General features: G+C 36.4%; 1 protein-coding gene across 2 annotated transcripts in view; it reads left to right on the top strand.

The window, feature by feature from the left end:
• vps50 (VPS50 EARP/GARPII complex subunit) overlaps positions 1–16,472 on the top strand; it is a 121,300-nt gene that overhangs the window by 90,204 nt on the left and 14,624 nt on the right. For both annotated transcript variants that reach the window (XM_027175608.2, XM_047807959.1), the window contains one exon: positions 15,260–15,408. In XM_027175608.2, coding sequence (XP_027031409.1) covers positions 15,260–15,408 — 149 coding nt within the window. The remainder of the gene's footprint in view (positions 1–15,259; positions 15,409–16,472) is intronic.

Genomic DNA, 16,472 nt, shown 5'->3' with positions numbered 1-16,472 from the left:
AGTTCTTTTCAGAATACTTGATCTTTTATATTTTTAGGCTTGCATATTTACTTACCCAGTCTGAGTATTTCATAGCGAATGTCTGACTTTTTTCTTTTCTGCCACTTGTCTCATGCAAAAACTAAGACAAAAACACACCAGGATTATTAGCATATTCTACCTGCCACATTCCATCCAACATCAAGCAGCTAGTGGTTCCAGTCTGTGGGTGGTTTAGGGAGCTCCTCTGGGCCGACTGCTGTCTATTGATTAACTTTGTTGTGATGCAGTGTAACATCTCAACCTGCTGTGCCGTAAATCACTGTGCAAACAATGTGTGTTTGTTGTTTAGAAAGAATGATAGTGCTCTGTCGCTCGGTATATCTAATGTACTATCTGAAACTCAGGATGTATATTCATCACCATGCAGTGAGTAAAAATAAGTGTTCTGCAGGATGTCCTTTTTTTTTTATCAACTCTTATTTTGTTTTTAAATGTCATCACAGATCACCACTCTTAGGACACTTATTTATCACTTCAACAGGATAATAGTAATTCTCACAACACTTTTGTGCTAGCAAACTTGTCAATACTCAATCTACTGAATCACAATTTATTAAATAAAAACAGGCCAAGGTACAGTATATGCTCAGAGCTTTACAATAAAATTGAACCGCAGAACGTGTCATAATAAAATCAGACCAGTCAACTACAAGAGGGGTGATGCAGGCATTCCCATTGGCGGTATTGTGTTTGTGGATAGTTAAAATAAATCCCAGTGCATTTGTGTTTTGTGTGCATGAAGAGTGTGCCTCCTTCTGCTATCTGTATTATGATTTATACATATAATATGTGTAATCTGAGTCATTCATATTTGGTTACATCCTTACTACAAAGCCATGTTTACCATGGTGACTTCAGAATGGTGCAGCAATAAAGTATACACCCCAAAAGACCATGACGAAAGACTCTGTAATGCCACCGTTATGCACAGTCAGGAGTCCAAGAGAGCAGGATCAGCTCTGGCTTAGGTGAATGAGAGGGATCTCCTATTGATTAGTACTACACTAACCAATAATCCACATCCCTGAGCTCTGTATATGCAGGAGGGCAGACAGAGTGTCCTGTGATATTGCATGATCAGCAATTCAAAGAGATTCAGTGGTCAGAGGTGCAAATCTCAGGGGAATCAATTTTGCCTTTACGCTAGCAGGAGTAACTAGCTTGTGAGAGGGAATTTGGTATGACTAAATTGGAAGAAATGATCTATAAATAACTGTCTTTTAATCAATTTACAATACGCAACAGTCATAAGCTGAAGCTTGTGCTGATAATTAGCCATATGAATAATAATAAGCATTACTAATTGAATTTCCCTTATTGTTAAGCAACAGCAGTAGTTTCTCTCAGCAGTTTTGTAAAGACATTTTAAGAAGACTTTTCGATTGACATTTGGAAGAACATTTAAGATATCAGAAGAGAACATGGACTGAATAAGAATATGAACTGTAGTGTAGCCACTGCAGCTTTTACAGAAGATAAGTTGCATCGCAGGAAAAAAAAAATGGAAGCTTTCAGTTTCATAGAAATCGCTCTGTATGCACAGCTCCTGAATGGCATGCTAAGCTCAGTTAATACACTATGTGGAATTCATGCAATCTCTTAGAGTGACTTGCTGCTGATGGAAAAGCACAGAGTATGGCTCTGTCCATTTGGAATTCACTGATTCTGATCTCATGCTGCTTTTCTTTTCACAGTCTGAATAAAGAATCTTTCATTATTGGCTCCAGAACCACTGATTTAATTTCCTCCCTTCTCTCTAAAGTTACAGAGCACTTCTCCCTCTAGGAAGCTAAACGTGAGCAATGCTGTTGGGTTTGGGGTCCTCTGACATCTGGCTAAGCTAATTTAAAGACTAACATGACATCCAGGAAGTGAATGGAGTTTCTAATTCGATTTGACACCCACATAATGAGAAACACATTTTAACTATATCCGAAGGATGATGAAGCCAGTGGAGAATTTTGTGTGGTGGTAAATTGCCTACCTTGTTATTTGTCAGCACTGGATAAATCTCTGGAGTGAAAAAAATAATAATGACGCTAAGATTGCAGCAAGAAAAGATTAAAAATGTTAAATTAATGGACGTGATTTTATTTATTTCAACTCGGCAGCCACTGACCTTGTCATGGTTTTCTGTCATCGTGAATTCAGCCATGCCTGGGGGAGCTTGTCTGCATGCGTAGGTGTACAGGCATGTACTGCTCGCCAGTTCTACACTGGATTGTCTGAGGGCTCAGTGAAGGAATTTAGCAGAACCCCCAGCTCCCAACAAATCAGCTGCTACTATTGAGATAAAAGCCAAAAGCAACAATCATATTTCAGCAGTGCAGACCAACGCAGTCTGCCAAATAAATTCTGTGTAGCAGATGAAGAATTTATATAGATGACACTGATGGCGTTCAGCTCTCTAAGCCAGGAGAATCACAATGTTAGTTTTGCGGGCAGAATTTCTTTGATACCCTCATGGTAAAAATTCAAGGCCCCTTTATTTACGGTCTGTTGTAAAGATTTGAAGTAAATTAAATGTATAGTGTTATAAAGATTTATGATACCATATATACCTTTATGTTTTATCAGCAAGGCTATTCTATTGCATTGCTTTGGAAAGCAGATATCCAGCTTCAGAAACAGTAAAACAAAGTCTTGTAGCATCTGTTATTTCAGGTTGAGAAAATGACACTGACCCAAACTTTAACTTGCCCTTTTTCAGTTTTACATTAATTATTATTAGTTGTTATAATAATAATCACAACGACAAAAAAAAAACAAAGATTAAAATAGTTTTGTTAGCCAGCTTAAATTCTGACAAATTAATAAAATAATGTTTATTAGCACTTCGGATATCTGTCGATCATACAAAAAGCATGGCTACCATCAGGCTCCAGAAGGCATTTCACACGGTTAACGTAGAGTTACCATGAGAAAACTTAAACTGGATGTTAATTTGTGTTCTCATTTCTTTGGGTTCTACTTAACTTTGCCACCGAGTGCACTATTTGAAATGGGAGCTTACACCCTTCAGCACACAACTAGCATATGTATTTTGTTAAATAATTTTTGGCCCATTAGTTATTAATTATTTAAACCAGAGTAAGCCATGTCTTTATGATTCACAACCTCTAACCTGGAACCTCTAGTTCCAGTGAGGGGAAAATTTTAATGATGCATATAATATGCATATGCATACAAGTTCTAGGAAACTGTGCGCTTCCAACTTAGTGGTAACAGTTTGAGAAGAATCAAATAATAGTGAAAGAGTGAAACTGAAAGAGTTATAGTTACTTAGGTCATCAAATATTCCTATACGTTTTATTAAAGCTGCTAAAAAGGATTGTTTTGGAACACTAAGGTTTGGCTTCAGTAGAGTTAACTTTTGTAGAACTAGATATCAAAGAAGAAAATGGAATTTAATATTTCTATAAGTTTGAGAAAAGGAGAATGACACCAACTTACGAATAACCTCTACGTTGTCTACTGGTAACAAAAGCTTGAAATTTGATTCATTTTTTAGCTTTGTGAGAACTGAAAAGAGTGAGAACTGAAAAGAGTGAAGATTGTAGTGTAGTGAGTTTTGCCTCAAGCTTCTTTCAACCATAATGTTCCTGCTGGTTTTAAAGCACAAGCACATTAAAGCAGATGATCCCGAAGCCTTTGATGCACATGCCTTGAAACTAAGCACTAGAATCTCTCTTACACTACTTTAGGAAATTGGAACACGTTCTTCCTATTTGGTGGAAACTAACGCACATTCTTACTTTTCTCAAACCTCTTTATTTTTACCTGTTTACAAAGAATTTTTACTGTAACTGTAAGACATCATGGTGTTCATAAAGTATGTACAAACCCCTTGATTATCACACTGCAAAGAGGTTTTGCTGATGCTACTGGTTTCACCCACAGCAGGAGGAACTTTAGTGGTTGAAGTATGTAGGTTTGTAAGCGAGGGTGGAACAAGGACTAAGACTTTTACCTAGGGGATTAAAATGGAAGGCTGCAGGAAAATCTGGATTCAGAGCAATGGGATAGAGAACAGACAGAGAAACTGGATTATGGAGGCAGTTAGACTCACATATTGGAAACCATTGCTTTCTGATATCCTTGTTATACTTCTTGCTGCTTATTCCGTAAACTAGTGACATTAAAATGCTGTTTTGCATTGAGGTCTGTTTTAACAGTTAATGTTAAATAATTTTCTTAATTGTTGCTGTTTATGGAACAAATTACGATGGGGTGCACATTTATATAGGAATATAATCGTTGGCTTTTTATAATCGTTGGCGTGATGTGGAACATGGTTACCATCATGTGAAGTGGATTAATCTCCTATAGCAGCAAGACTTTTTTCTTTTTAAAACTACAGCAGTTGGTTAAAGATTCCAATTTCTAATTTTTATTGAACAACATGGTGTGTTTTTTTGGAGCATCCTCAAGACAAGTTTGTTCCTTTTATCGCACTTGTTACTGCAGCTAACAAAAAGCCGCCCCTTCAGCAGCCTTTTGTTATTTTATCTATTAAAGTTTGTAAAATTAAAAACCTCAATCATAAAGTCCAAAATCTTTTGTCCTGAAAACTGTTTTTTTTTTTTTTTTTTTTGTAAAATAGCACAGCAGCATTTTTTGTTAGCTTTAGTCTTACCTGGAATGACCACCACATACATCCCTGTACTGTTACTATCAATAGTAGCATATTAAAATGAGTTATTCAGTTACAGCCAAATCTACTGTCTGATCTGCGTTGTAGAACATTTATCACCACTTTCTGCTTAGACTGATTTAAGAATTCATCAATAAAGTAAAACAAAAAAGTTTTCAGTTTATCCCTCATTCATTATGTGAATTCTGAGAACCAGTTATTTAAGATCTTGATAGATTTTACATATAAATTAATGTTACTTTTTTCTTTGTCCTTTTTAATTATATGAATATTCAGGTCAGTGAATTAGCACTCTCCTGATTAGTTATAAGTCCTAAGAGTAGATTTTCTTATATGCCAAACTATCCGCATTTGTTTTTCAAAAGGTCACAATGAAGGGTTTTTTCATTTTTTAATGTTCTCTTGTGTTTGAGCTCTAAGGCTGTAATTATCCTCCTTGATGGCTCTTTGTCTGTTTCTAAAATTAAGCATGAGTTTACATGGACATTTTCTCCCCAAGGCAGTATTTTAAAATAGTTCATGTTTTTGGAAGCAGCTACATTTAGATTGTAATGGATTAAAAAAAAATAGCTACTCACTCACTCACTCACTCACTCACTAACTCACTCACTCACTAACTCACTCACTCACTCATGCACTCACTCACTCACTCATGCACTCACTCACTCACTCATGCACTCACTCACTCACTCATGCACTCACTCACTCACTCATGCACTCACTCACACACTCACTCACACACTCATGCACTCACTCACTCATGCACTCACTCACTCATGCACTCACTCACTCACTCATGCACTCACTCACGCACTCACTCACTCATGCACTCACTCACTCACTCATGCACTCACTCACTCACACACTCACTCACACACTCATGCACTCACTCATGCACTCACTCACTCACACACTCACTCACTCATGCACTCACTCACTCACTCACTCACTCATGCACTCACTCACTCACACACTCATGTACTCACACACTCATGCACTCACTCACTCATGCACTCACTCACTCACTCATGCACTCACTCACTCACTCACGCACTCATGCACTCACACATGCACTCACTCACTCACTCACTCATGCACTCACTCACTCACTCACTCACTCACTCATGCACTCGCTAACTCACTTATGCACTCACTCATTCATGCACTCACTCACTCATGCACTCACTCACTCACTCACTCACTCATGCACTCACTCACTCATGCACTCACTCACTCATGCACTCACTCACTCACGCACTCACTCACTCATGCACTCACTCACTCACTCATGCACTCACTCACTCACTCACTCATGCACTCACGCACTCATGCACTCACGCACTCACTCATGCACTCACTCACTCACTCACACACTCACTCACCCATGCACTCACTCACTCACTCATGCACTCACTCACACACTCATGCACTCACTCACTCATGCACTCACTCACACACTCACTCACTCATGCACTCACTCACTCACTCATGCACTCACTCACTCATGCACTCACTCACTCACTCATGCACTCACTCACTCACACACTCATGCACTAACTCACTCATGCACTCACTCACTCACTCATACACTCACTCACTCACTCACTCACGCACTCATGCACTCACTCATGCACTCACTCACTCACTCATGCACTCACTCACTCACTCACTCATGCACTCACTCACTCACTCATGCACTCGCTAACTCACTTATGCACTCACTCATTCATGCACTCACTCACTCACTCATGCACTCACTCACTCACGCACTCACTCACTCACTCATGCACTCACTCACTCACTCACTCATGCACTCACTCACTCACTCATGCACTCACTCACTCACTCACTCACGCACTCACTCACTCACTCATGCACTCACTCACTCACTCACTCATGCACTCACTCACTCACTCACTCATGCACTCACTCACTCATGCACTCACTCACTCACTCACTCATGCACTCACTCACTCACGCACTCATGCACTCACTCATGCACTCACTCACTCACTCATGCACTCACTCACTCACTCACTCACTCATGCACTCACTCACTCACTCATGCACTCGCTAACTCACTTATGCACTCACTCACTCATGCACTCACTCACGCACTCATTCACTCACTCACTCACTCACTCACTCATGCACTCATGCACTCACTCATGCACTCACTCATGCACTCACTCATGCACTCATTCACTCACTCACTCACTCACTCACTCACGCACTCATGCACTCACTCATGCACTCACTCATGCACTCACTCACTCACTCATGCACTCACTCATGCACTCACTCATGCACTCACTCACTCACTCATGCACTCACTCATGCACTCACTCAAACCAGAATCCCAAAAGGAAGTGGAATAATAACATTTTTTATTAATTGAAGTTTTAGGGGCACAACCACAAACAGTAAACCTGATCATGCTGTGTAGTGCATCATTGTAATTTATCTTACACTGATTACTCAGTTGCTTGAAATACATGGAATTTCACACAAATCCAGTTGATTATCAGATTGTTGGTTATTAGATTATTTATGTTTGTAGACAATTTATGTAGTGATATTTCAGGTATTATTTTGTATATTTTGTGATATGTTTTGTATATTAGGGCACATAACTTTCATATAGTTTACAATCTGTTTATGTGTCTATCCATCCATCCATAGAACTTTACTTTTCATTTCATTTCTTTTCTTTTCTTTTCTGAAAATGAACCTATATGAATGATAAATGAGTCATTTATAGTCTTTTTTTATTAACTTCAATGTGGTTTATAACATTTGCTCTAGAAAGAAATTTGTTCATGTTGCGCCAGTCATAGACTTTTTTTCTGAACAGAATGATTGTTTTCCTGTTTGACCTTTCTGTGGTAATATGGTAAAGGAAGGGCAGGTACACACTTGCTAAATAAAAGGCGGAGGATTAGGTTATGCTGGCCTTTGCTGTTACTCTTGTCTTTTCTCGGTGCATAATTTAATGATGAATGAAAACTGCATGGCATCTTAACCTGGAATTTGAGTCTATTTGAATGATGATTATGAAGGATGTGCTGAATATATTGACCTTAGCTGATAAATTGGAGATTGATTTTCAGATTCAGAAAATTCATCCCAGCCTCTGGTTTTCTCATAGATTGAGATATGAACATACATTATTTTTCCATCTGACTGATTTAACTGCCATAACAGTATACATTTGTATATACTGTTGTGTTTAAACATGCTGTTATTCTACATTAAAAGTGTGCACACACTTTAACAAACTCAGTTGTTTAGGCTTAGTATTTATTTTCCTTTTATTTTTTACTGTTTTTATATATGCTATTTATTTGTTATCTGCAGAACGGCATACACGAGAAAAGCTGGATTCAAACATATCTACTCTTGACAGTCTTTCTGTTTTTATTCACAGTAGTTTTGCATAATTTTAAAGGCCATTTCCATCAGGGCTGATTGTGTGGTGGCATTTCTTTTACATTGAGGCATTTTGAAGTCTCTAGTAAACGAAGCCTCTTTTTTATTTAACCATTACAGGAAATTATCATCTAGAATACAGTCATCAGATATTGAGATAAAATTATAAACCCATGTAGTTTTTTGTCTATAGTTAAGCCCTTTTTATCCAAATTAAATGCTGATGTGTTACAAATAACACAATAATACATAAGCGCTTGACGCCGAGGGACATATAAATAGTGCAAACACAGTATAACATATTTTGCTCCTCCTTTTTGCTTTGAGTTCCCCATACAATAATTACATGCCCTGAGACTGTGCTTATCTTTTAAAACAGATTAGAGTTAATCACAGAATTAGTTGTTCATGTGGTAATTTAATGGATGAATTCTCCTGGTTGTCACAAACAGTACATATACTACAGTATAGGAGAAATGGGATTTTGTTTTGTTGTTGTTGTTTTTTTTATATTTCAGTTTGTCATTTCCCAGATTATCTTATATTTATGTATTTTAGTAATAATAATAATAATAATAATAATAATAATAATAATAAATACATTTTGAAATACAACAGCAGGATTTCTTTTTAGAATGATTCTGATATTGGATTCAGATTTTTAAAAAAGGAGAACAGCTGCTGATAAAAATAATAATACTCATGTTAATTAGTATTAGTATTAATAATAATAATAATAATGTTTTCCTTAATCCAGCATCTTTTAGAGAAAACACATCTGACAACAAATGGCATTTCTAGAACGCAAGAATTTTCAGAGTTACAGAATCAGCATTTACCTCCAAGTCATTTATTATCTAATAACACATTCACAGATGTAAGTTTTTATTGATTTGCTGAAATTCGCTCTTTCTTACCACTTCTGCGAATATTGTACATAATCTATAATTTATTATTCTTCATTCATATTCTAGATCAAAATAAAATGTTTGAAAACTTTTAAAGAAACACGGATAAAAAGGAGGGAGAAATATTTATTCTGTGGATAACATTTACTCACACTGTATAATCCCAGTTTACAGCTGATTATCTGGTTAACATTTCTGTTTTCTCTGGTTTTCATGTCCAGGATAACATAAAACAAGGTTGCAGCAGGTTAAGCAGTTTGAGTATAATTTTCAGGCTTAACATGTTGACAGTGGTTTTGGTTTTGGTGTTTGCTAGGTCAAGGCTGTCAAATGAAAGTGTCAAACGTTTTACCCGATTATTTATTTTATACATATATATTTTTTTATATTTTTTGAAATATTTATGACTACAAACTCCATGCCTTTGCATTGCTTTCACTTGAAATTAAAGTAGTTCAGATAATTTATTATGAATGCCCATTAATGTTTAGACCCAGTTGTATTTTTTGCCATTGCTCATTAAACCTACTACAATCTTAATCTTTATAATACTCATTAAGCAATAAGATCTTCACTGAAAAAAGGAATGAGTCAGATTTAGAAAAAAAAAAACTTGTATAGTTTACATAAAAACATGATGTTTCTCAACAAAAAGTGATTGAGTTGATTATAATAAACTTCATTTAAACAAGTTTCAAAGCAGTAAACTGAATGATGTAGACTAAGCGTGATCAATTCACATATTTTATCATAAACTACTGTGGAATCTCATGAGGATGTTGCTACAGATGGGAACATTGTGTATATTCAAAGCTCTGAATAAAATCACTCAGATCATGTTGGATATATGGAAACTAATTGTGATAATGTTACTCAATTCAACCAGATGGAACTGAAGTAAATTCTTACTAGAGAAAATGTTTAGTTTAATATTTTGTAAGGATCCTATGGATTGTCTATCATTTTGTTCTAATAGTGATATAGACAAGATGATAAATGAATGATACAAATATCATTTTATTATCAGTTTATTTATTAAAGTGGCAAGTTAATGAGCTTTTATTATTATTCTACAAAATCTTTAGATTTTGGTTCGGGAAGAAAACTAATGGGTTCTCTGGATGACTTCCATTAACACTAAACTGTCTTCTGTTCACATTACATTTACATAATGCTCCATAGAGCATGAAAGGCTTTGTACAGATTTGTTAGATTAGATCTGAATCCGTCTGTTTTGGTTTAATATAATTGGAGTCATTTAAGTCATCCTCTTTATGTCCTTTAATGTATGCATTGTCTTTCATGGATCAAGAAGAAAAGAAGATAAAAGGTTTATCATCAGATGCCTACCATTGGTGCTGGTGGTAATCTGGATTGAACAAAATGCAGCATACATGTTTTTAAATGAGCCATATCCAGAGGTCTATTTTATGTTTTTGTCTTACTTCACTTTTCATATTCATCCTGCAGGACAGAACCCATTTTGGTCTCTACAATTCAGCTTTTCCCCAAAGACATAGAAACCTAAACGCTACACTAGGAACCTTGTCATCTATTGCGATAGATAAAGATTCATGCATGAGTGTAAATCTGTGCTGATATGAGTTTGTATCCTATCTATATTTATGTCTATCTCCCCAAAATATAAAATGATCAGTGTCACCTATGTGATGTCAATGTTAATATACCTGCACTGTCCATAATTGGAAAATTGCTCAAGCAGCAGTAACGTGGTTCTGTATAGTTTAGTGTACATTTTAAAGGAAACCCTAAACCTACATAAGACCTAGTGGATCGAATCCACTATTTTTACTGGAAATGATATTTTAAATCTAGTACATCTTTATTGAAATTAAATTTAACTTTAATTAACTTTAATTTGCTTCCATCTGAGCACATTGTCCAGTGCTTTGTGTTGACTTAAACTGTTAGAAGGCTGTCACACAGCTCGCCTTTCCTGAAAGTTAATATTTGCTGCATTTTTATGTTATTCAGTTGTCTTGGCTGTCCGTTCTCTTTAATTAAACAACGTACTAATAGTCTTTTTTTAATGGTTGTCAGCTATATCCATATGTTAAAAGCATACAAAAATCTTTGGCCTTTCGGTTCAGAGGCAGCGTTCTCTGTCTAAGAACCATTGCCATTTCAAAATGCTCTTTTTTTGTGACCTAAAGAAAATCATTCATGCATTCTTTCTCCCTGCCGTGACTTGTGCACTTCACTATACATCAAGTTTAATCAGTGCTTATTGTCCTGTTTGCAGTGAGTGAACAATGCTGCTGCCAGGTCACTCAGTGGAACCAAAGTGAAAGCATACCCCGGCTTGCATCACTTCATTGATTCCTAAAGTGCTTTTATTTGACTTTTAACAGCTTTGCTGCTGCTTTGCTTGTATTGCTAATTTCAATCAATCAGAGATCCTTGAGGTCTTCCTTTCAGACCCTTAACCGTTCCAGCCTTAAATATATATTGAGTTTTGTTATGTTAAGTATTGTACCTTATTTATCCTGTTGGGTCAGTGGTATTTTTCTTCTGTTATTTTATTTTATTATTTTTATTTATTATCATATGTCCAGCATTTTGCTTAGTTTAAATTCTGTAATTCTTCCTTAATTCCTGCCTTTGGGTTACAATGGCATCTGTCAAGAGGTGTTATACATTAGACAGCAAGTTGAACTGTTAGTTCTTTAAGATGATATGTTGGTATCAGGAAATACAGGCAAGAAAAGTCATAAGAATTATAAGAAGTTGTCCAAGTGTGAGTAGTCGTGCATAAATTGTGTGTGAGGACAAGTACAGTTGTGGAATGCATGAAATTATGGACACACTAAAATGTTCCTATCGTTTTGAGATTTAAGACACTTTAGGATTTCAGAAATGAATCAACATACAGTACGTAATCAACATGTGCAAGCCAGGACTTTACAGTCACAAAGTTTTCTATTAAAGTAAAATATGGATGGTCTTTTTTTATTAAGAGTTATGAGTGTTTTCTATTTGTTATATTTTCTGTTTTCTATTCATTTCCAGTAATTCCTTTTTTTTTGAGGCACAAATTATACATATAAGTCCAAAATATACAGACAAAGGAAAATCTTAAATAAAGTGTCTTAGTACAGTAATTTGGATCTCAAGTGATGAACAACAATTTTCCAAAAGATTTTTTTGTGATGTTTTGTGGTTTGATGATGATGTGGGATTTGATAATGGTGGATTGTGTTTTGAAATGTACTCAGTTTAAAATCTCTCACGAGTTTTCAACTGTGAAGGCCATACCATGAATCCTTGTGACCTGATGTTTGGGACAGAGTGATCCAATCAGCATTAAAATGTTCCATCATGGGTTAAAAGTCAGAGGAACTTTGTATTGATTTGTTATGACTCTACTGAGGGGTCATGTAGACACAAAACTTGCAAAGATAAATGAGATCTTTTCAAGTTTCACTTTAGGGTTTCACTTTACCATCTAAAATACCATCACTTGTTTAATTTGTCCACATCTTTATACACCAGCACCTCTTTTTCCACCGCTGGACTTGAAATATGCGATCATTTAACATTAAGGCGTTTTTTCACTGCACACACTATAATGTCCCAAGTTCTTGCTTAACAGTAGGATCACATCCTCCTGTTGTCAGTAACCTGAATTACAAGTCTTCTGTTTTTCCTACACATCATTGAAAATGTGCTTTTGTCTGTAACTTCCAGCCCTGTTTGCCGATGTCCTTCCCTTATGTTCTTTGTGACTGATGCCGCTACCCCAATAATGATCTGTCTTTCATAATCACGTAGTTCTTTTCCTCTTGTCACTTTGATCCAAAATTGAGTTTAGTTGAGCTCCTTCACCATTTTCTCTAGGCTGCACGGTGCACCTGCATGAAATAACCTGCAATTATGTACTTCCATTTTTACTTCAATTGGTCATGCATCTGTATGTAACATAAATTCTTAAAAGTTTGAATACCTTGGGAGATTTTGCAAGATGTCTACCATTTTTTAAGCAAAACATGAGTGAGAAGGTAAAACAATTTTTTTTTTTATTTCTTATAGGACTCAAGTTAATATGTAAGGAATAACAGAATAGAATAATAATTAAAAAAAATACCAAAAAAGAAAATGAAATAATCTCTGTTCAAAAGTTTGCATACCTTTTTAGTTCTTAATATCGTGTATTCCCCCTTTAGCATCAATGATGGCAGGCAGACTTTTGTAATAATTGTGCATGAGGTCCTTAATTCTCTCAGGTGGTATAGCTGCTTATTCTTCTTGGCCAAATGCCAAGACTGTTTTTTTGGATGTCTTGTACAATATACACGTTTGAGATCTCTCCAAAGTGGCTCAATGATATTGAGGTCAGAAGACTGTGATGGCTGGTTCAGAACCTTCACCTTTTTCTGCTGTAGCCATTGGAGGGTCAACCTTGCCTTGTGCTTTGAATTATTGTCATGTGTCAGCATCCCATGTGCAGCTTTCGTGCTGTAGAATGCAAATGTTCTGCCAGTATTTTTTATTAACATTCTGAATTCATCTTGCCATCAATTTTTTCCAGCTTCTCTGTGCCACTGGAGCTCACACAGCCCCAAAACATAAGAGATCCACCCCCATGCTTTACAGTGGGGAAGGTGTACTTTTCACCATAGGCCTTGTTGTCTCATCTCCAAACATAGAGTTTATGGTTGTGACTATAAAGTTCAAATGACACTGTTCCAGAAGCTTAGAGTCTTGTCTAGGTGCTGTCTGGTGTCCTCAAGGCGGGCCTTTTTATGGCATGGGCGCAGTAATGGCTTTCTCCTGGCATCTCGACCATGCAGGTCATTTGTATTCAAGTACCTCCTTATTGTGCTCCTTGAAACCACACCAGCACGACTTCTCTCGAAAGATTTTCTTTGCGTCCTGAAGAATTCTTCTGGCAGTAGTGAACAATATCTTTCTGGGTCTACAGGACGGTCTACAGGCAGGCTGTTTTGCATATTTCAGAGACTGCAGCATCTAGAATTTACACAGAGTGGTGCAAAAAACATCTAGTGAGCAGCGCTTCTGCAAATGAAAACCACTTGTTAATGGGCGAGGTCAAAAGAGAATGACCATACATGTGCAAGATGACAGGATGGATATAACTTGTATAACGTATAAAATAGCAACTTTTTACAACCTTTTTACAATGGTGAGTAGAAAAGTATCTCACTACATGAAAACTATGCTTTTCTGGTGGTTTTTAGAAATCAGACCAAACATGAATTCACATGGCAGCAAAGCCAGATAACTTAAGGGAAAAGGATAAGGGTTATGAAAGAACACCCATGTTTCAGATAGCAGTTATTTTCCCTTCAGTCCTGCTTTATCTGGAAGGTCTTTAGTTTGTGCATCTCAGTTTGGCAAAACGATGTGGGAGGGCTGGGAACTCTGGCCACATTTTTACTGTTATCATAGAGGGTTTTTGTGGTAAAATAATGTTTATTATCTCCCTACTAGAATTTTCCTCTTAGCAGTATTGGCACCTTTGTGTAATTCTTCATCACCCTCAGAAAAGTGAAATAAAGTTTCCAGATCATTTGCATTAATGAGTAATTATAAATTAATGCATCAAGTTGCCCTTGAGCCCTTGTATGTTCATGTACTGAGCACTATCTGAGTCATCAGTGCAGGTTCCTACTGCGTGAACATACTTCTGAAGCTTTTTGTAATTTTGCAGCTTTCCACGGGAGGGAAGGAGGAAAAGCAAGTTCTAATTTACGGCTTTTAAATTATGTCATTAAATGTTGTGACGTAAATGCAGTGCTCCATAATGTCAGCAGACTTTAGTCCATTTCCACTGCCGTTTAGATCAGCGAGAAAAACGCGCTGATTTAAATAAGCTATCTATTTTCCTTCGGTAATGTGTTTTAATGTGTGATTTGGATTTAAGCCCAGTAGTAGCGATAATCCTGGGAATTATGTTCAATCATGTTCAATTTACTTCTAGTTTTGCACATGGCTGTAATGACGTGGTTAAGTGTAGCTTACGTCGTTGCAGCCTGACAGTGTATTAAATTCATTTTTGGCACAGAACTTTTTTGTTAGCTCCAAGAAAATTTTAAGAGATGATGTGCTGTGATGTTTTGCTGTGAAGTTTCTGTTTTTATGTATTTATGTATTTTGCTTCTGTTGATTTTCTACTTAAATTTTTATTTAGTTTTGACAGAAAATTTAGCTGTGAGGAAAGCATGATTTGTGTGTGTGTGTGTAGGAGGCAGGAGGAGAGAACGCAGCCACCCATGGATCCTCTGAGGACCGAAAGGAGAAGGTGCCGAGCCCTCACCTGAGCCAGCTGGTGGTTCTGACGGCCAGTAGCACGCTGTATGGACTGGCGGAGCGTGTAGTCGCCACAGAGTCACTGTAAGAACATCTCTTGTTTTACATTATATTTATCCAAACATTTACCTTCTAGACAAGGGGTATAGTTTCCTTTTATTTTGAAATTTTCTATGCTATTATTTTTTACTTGATTATAAAAGAGATATAAGGTTCCAAAAATAATCACACGTCTGTCTCTACGATAACCTAGTTTTTAAATCCAAGCAATTCAACATTCACACGTCAATAAAAGTAATAAACACTTGATTTCAATCTCAAAAATCTTAGATTTTGACTTTTTTATTATTTTTTTTTTTTTTTGGTCATTTTTGTTTCCTTGTTTGTTTTCATCAGGTTTCAAGGCGCATTAACCTGATGCTAAACTGATGTGCAAAGCTAAACTGATTTGCTTCCATTTACTTTGAAAAAAACATGTGAAAACATGTTGTGATGTTCTTACACACCTCGGTGATGTTTCCTGTGGTCTCTATATTTGTGGCCTTGGCCAGAGCAGGCTGACTAATCAGACCATGAATTGTGTTCATTATAGTAGGAAATATGCTACTGAAAAGAATATTTTACTCTTCATTCATAGCCATTTTGAAATGTACTCAGCTGCAGCAGTGATTTTGTGAAAGACTTTCCTCCTCCTCTCACCTGTCATGTAGTCAAGGGGTGTCTGCACTTTTCTTGTTGAGTGACAGATGGAGGGAAAACATGTAGTCAGAGGCTGTAGATTCTATATATTAATTCAAATAAATAAACAATAAGCCTATTTGATTAGCACCAGTAATCAGTAATTACGGTTTAAGTTCTTTCGACTGAATGCTTACAGTGGTGTGTAAAAAATAAAATTCTCTCAAATGTTATAATTGTAATTGGAGCAGTGATGTCCCTGGACTCCTGAATTGTTGGTGTGAGGATTTATGATTTTATTACAGAAAATGTTTTGCTCACATATATATTATGTGGAGCATAAAACATGAACAGCAGTCATGTTTATATCTGTCAGTGCTTTTATCACATGCTGTAGGATAAAAATCAAATGCTCATGATTTGCATGCTACTTTCTGCTTTACATTGGATGAAATATCTTCTATTCACAG

The sequence above is a fragment of the Tachysurus fulvidraco genome, chromosome 24, assembly GCF_022655615.1.
Source record: "Tachysurus fulvidraco isolate hzauxx_2018 chromosome 24, HZAU_PFXX_2.0, whole genome shotgun sequence".
In the NCBI taxonomy this organism is placed as follows: Eukaryota; Metazoa; Chordata; class Actinopteri; order Siluriformes; family Bagridae; genus Tachysurus; species Tachysurus fulvidraco.
Note: the sequence above shows the minus strand (reverse complement) of the source record. Positions and strands in the feature narration are given on the sequence as shown.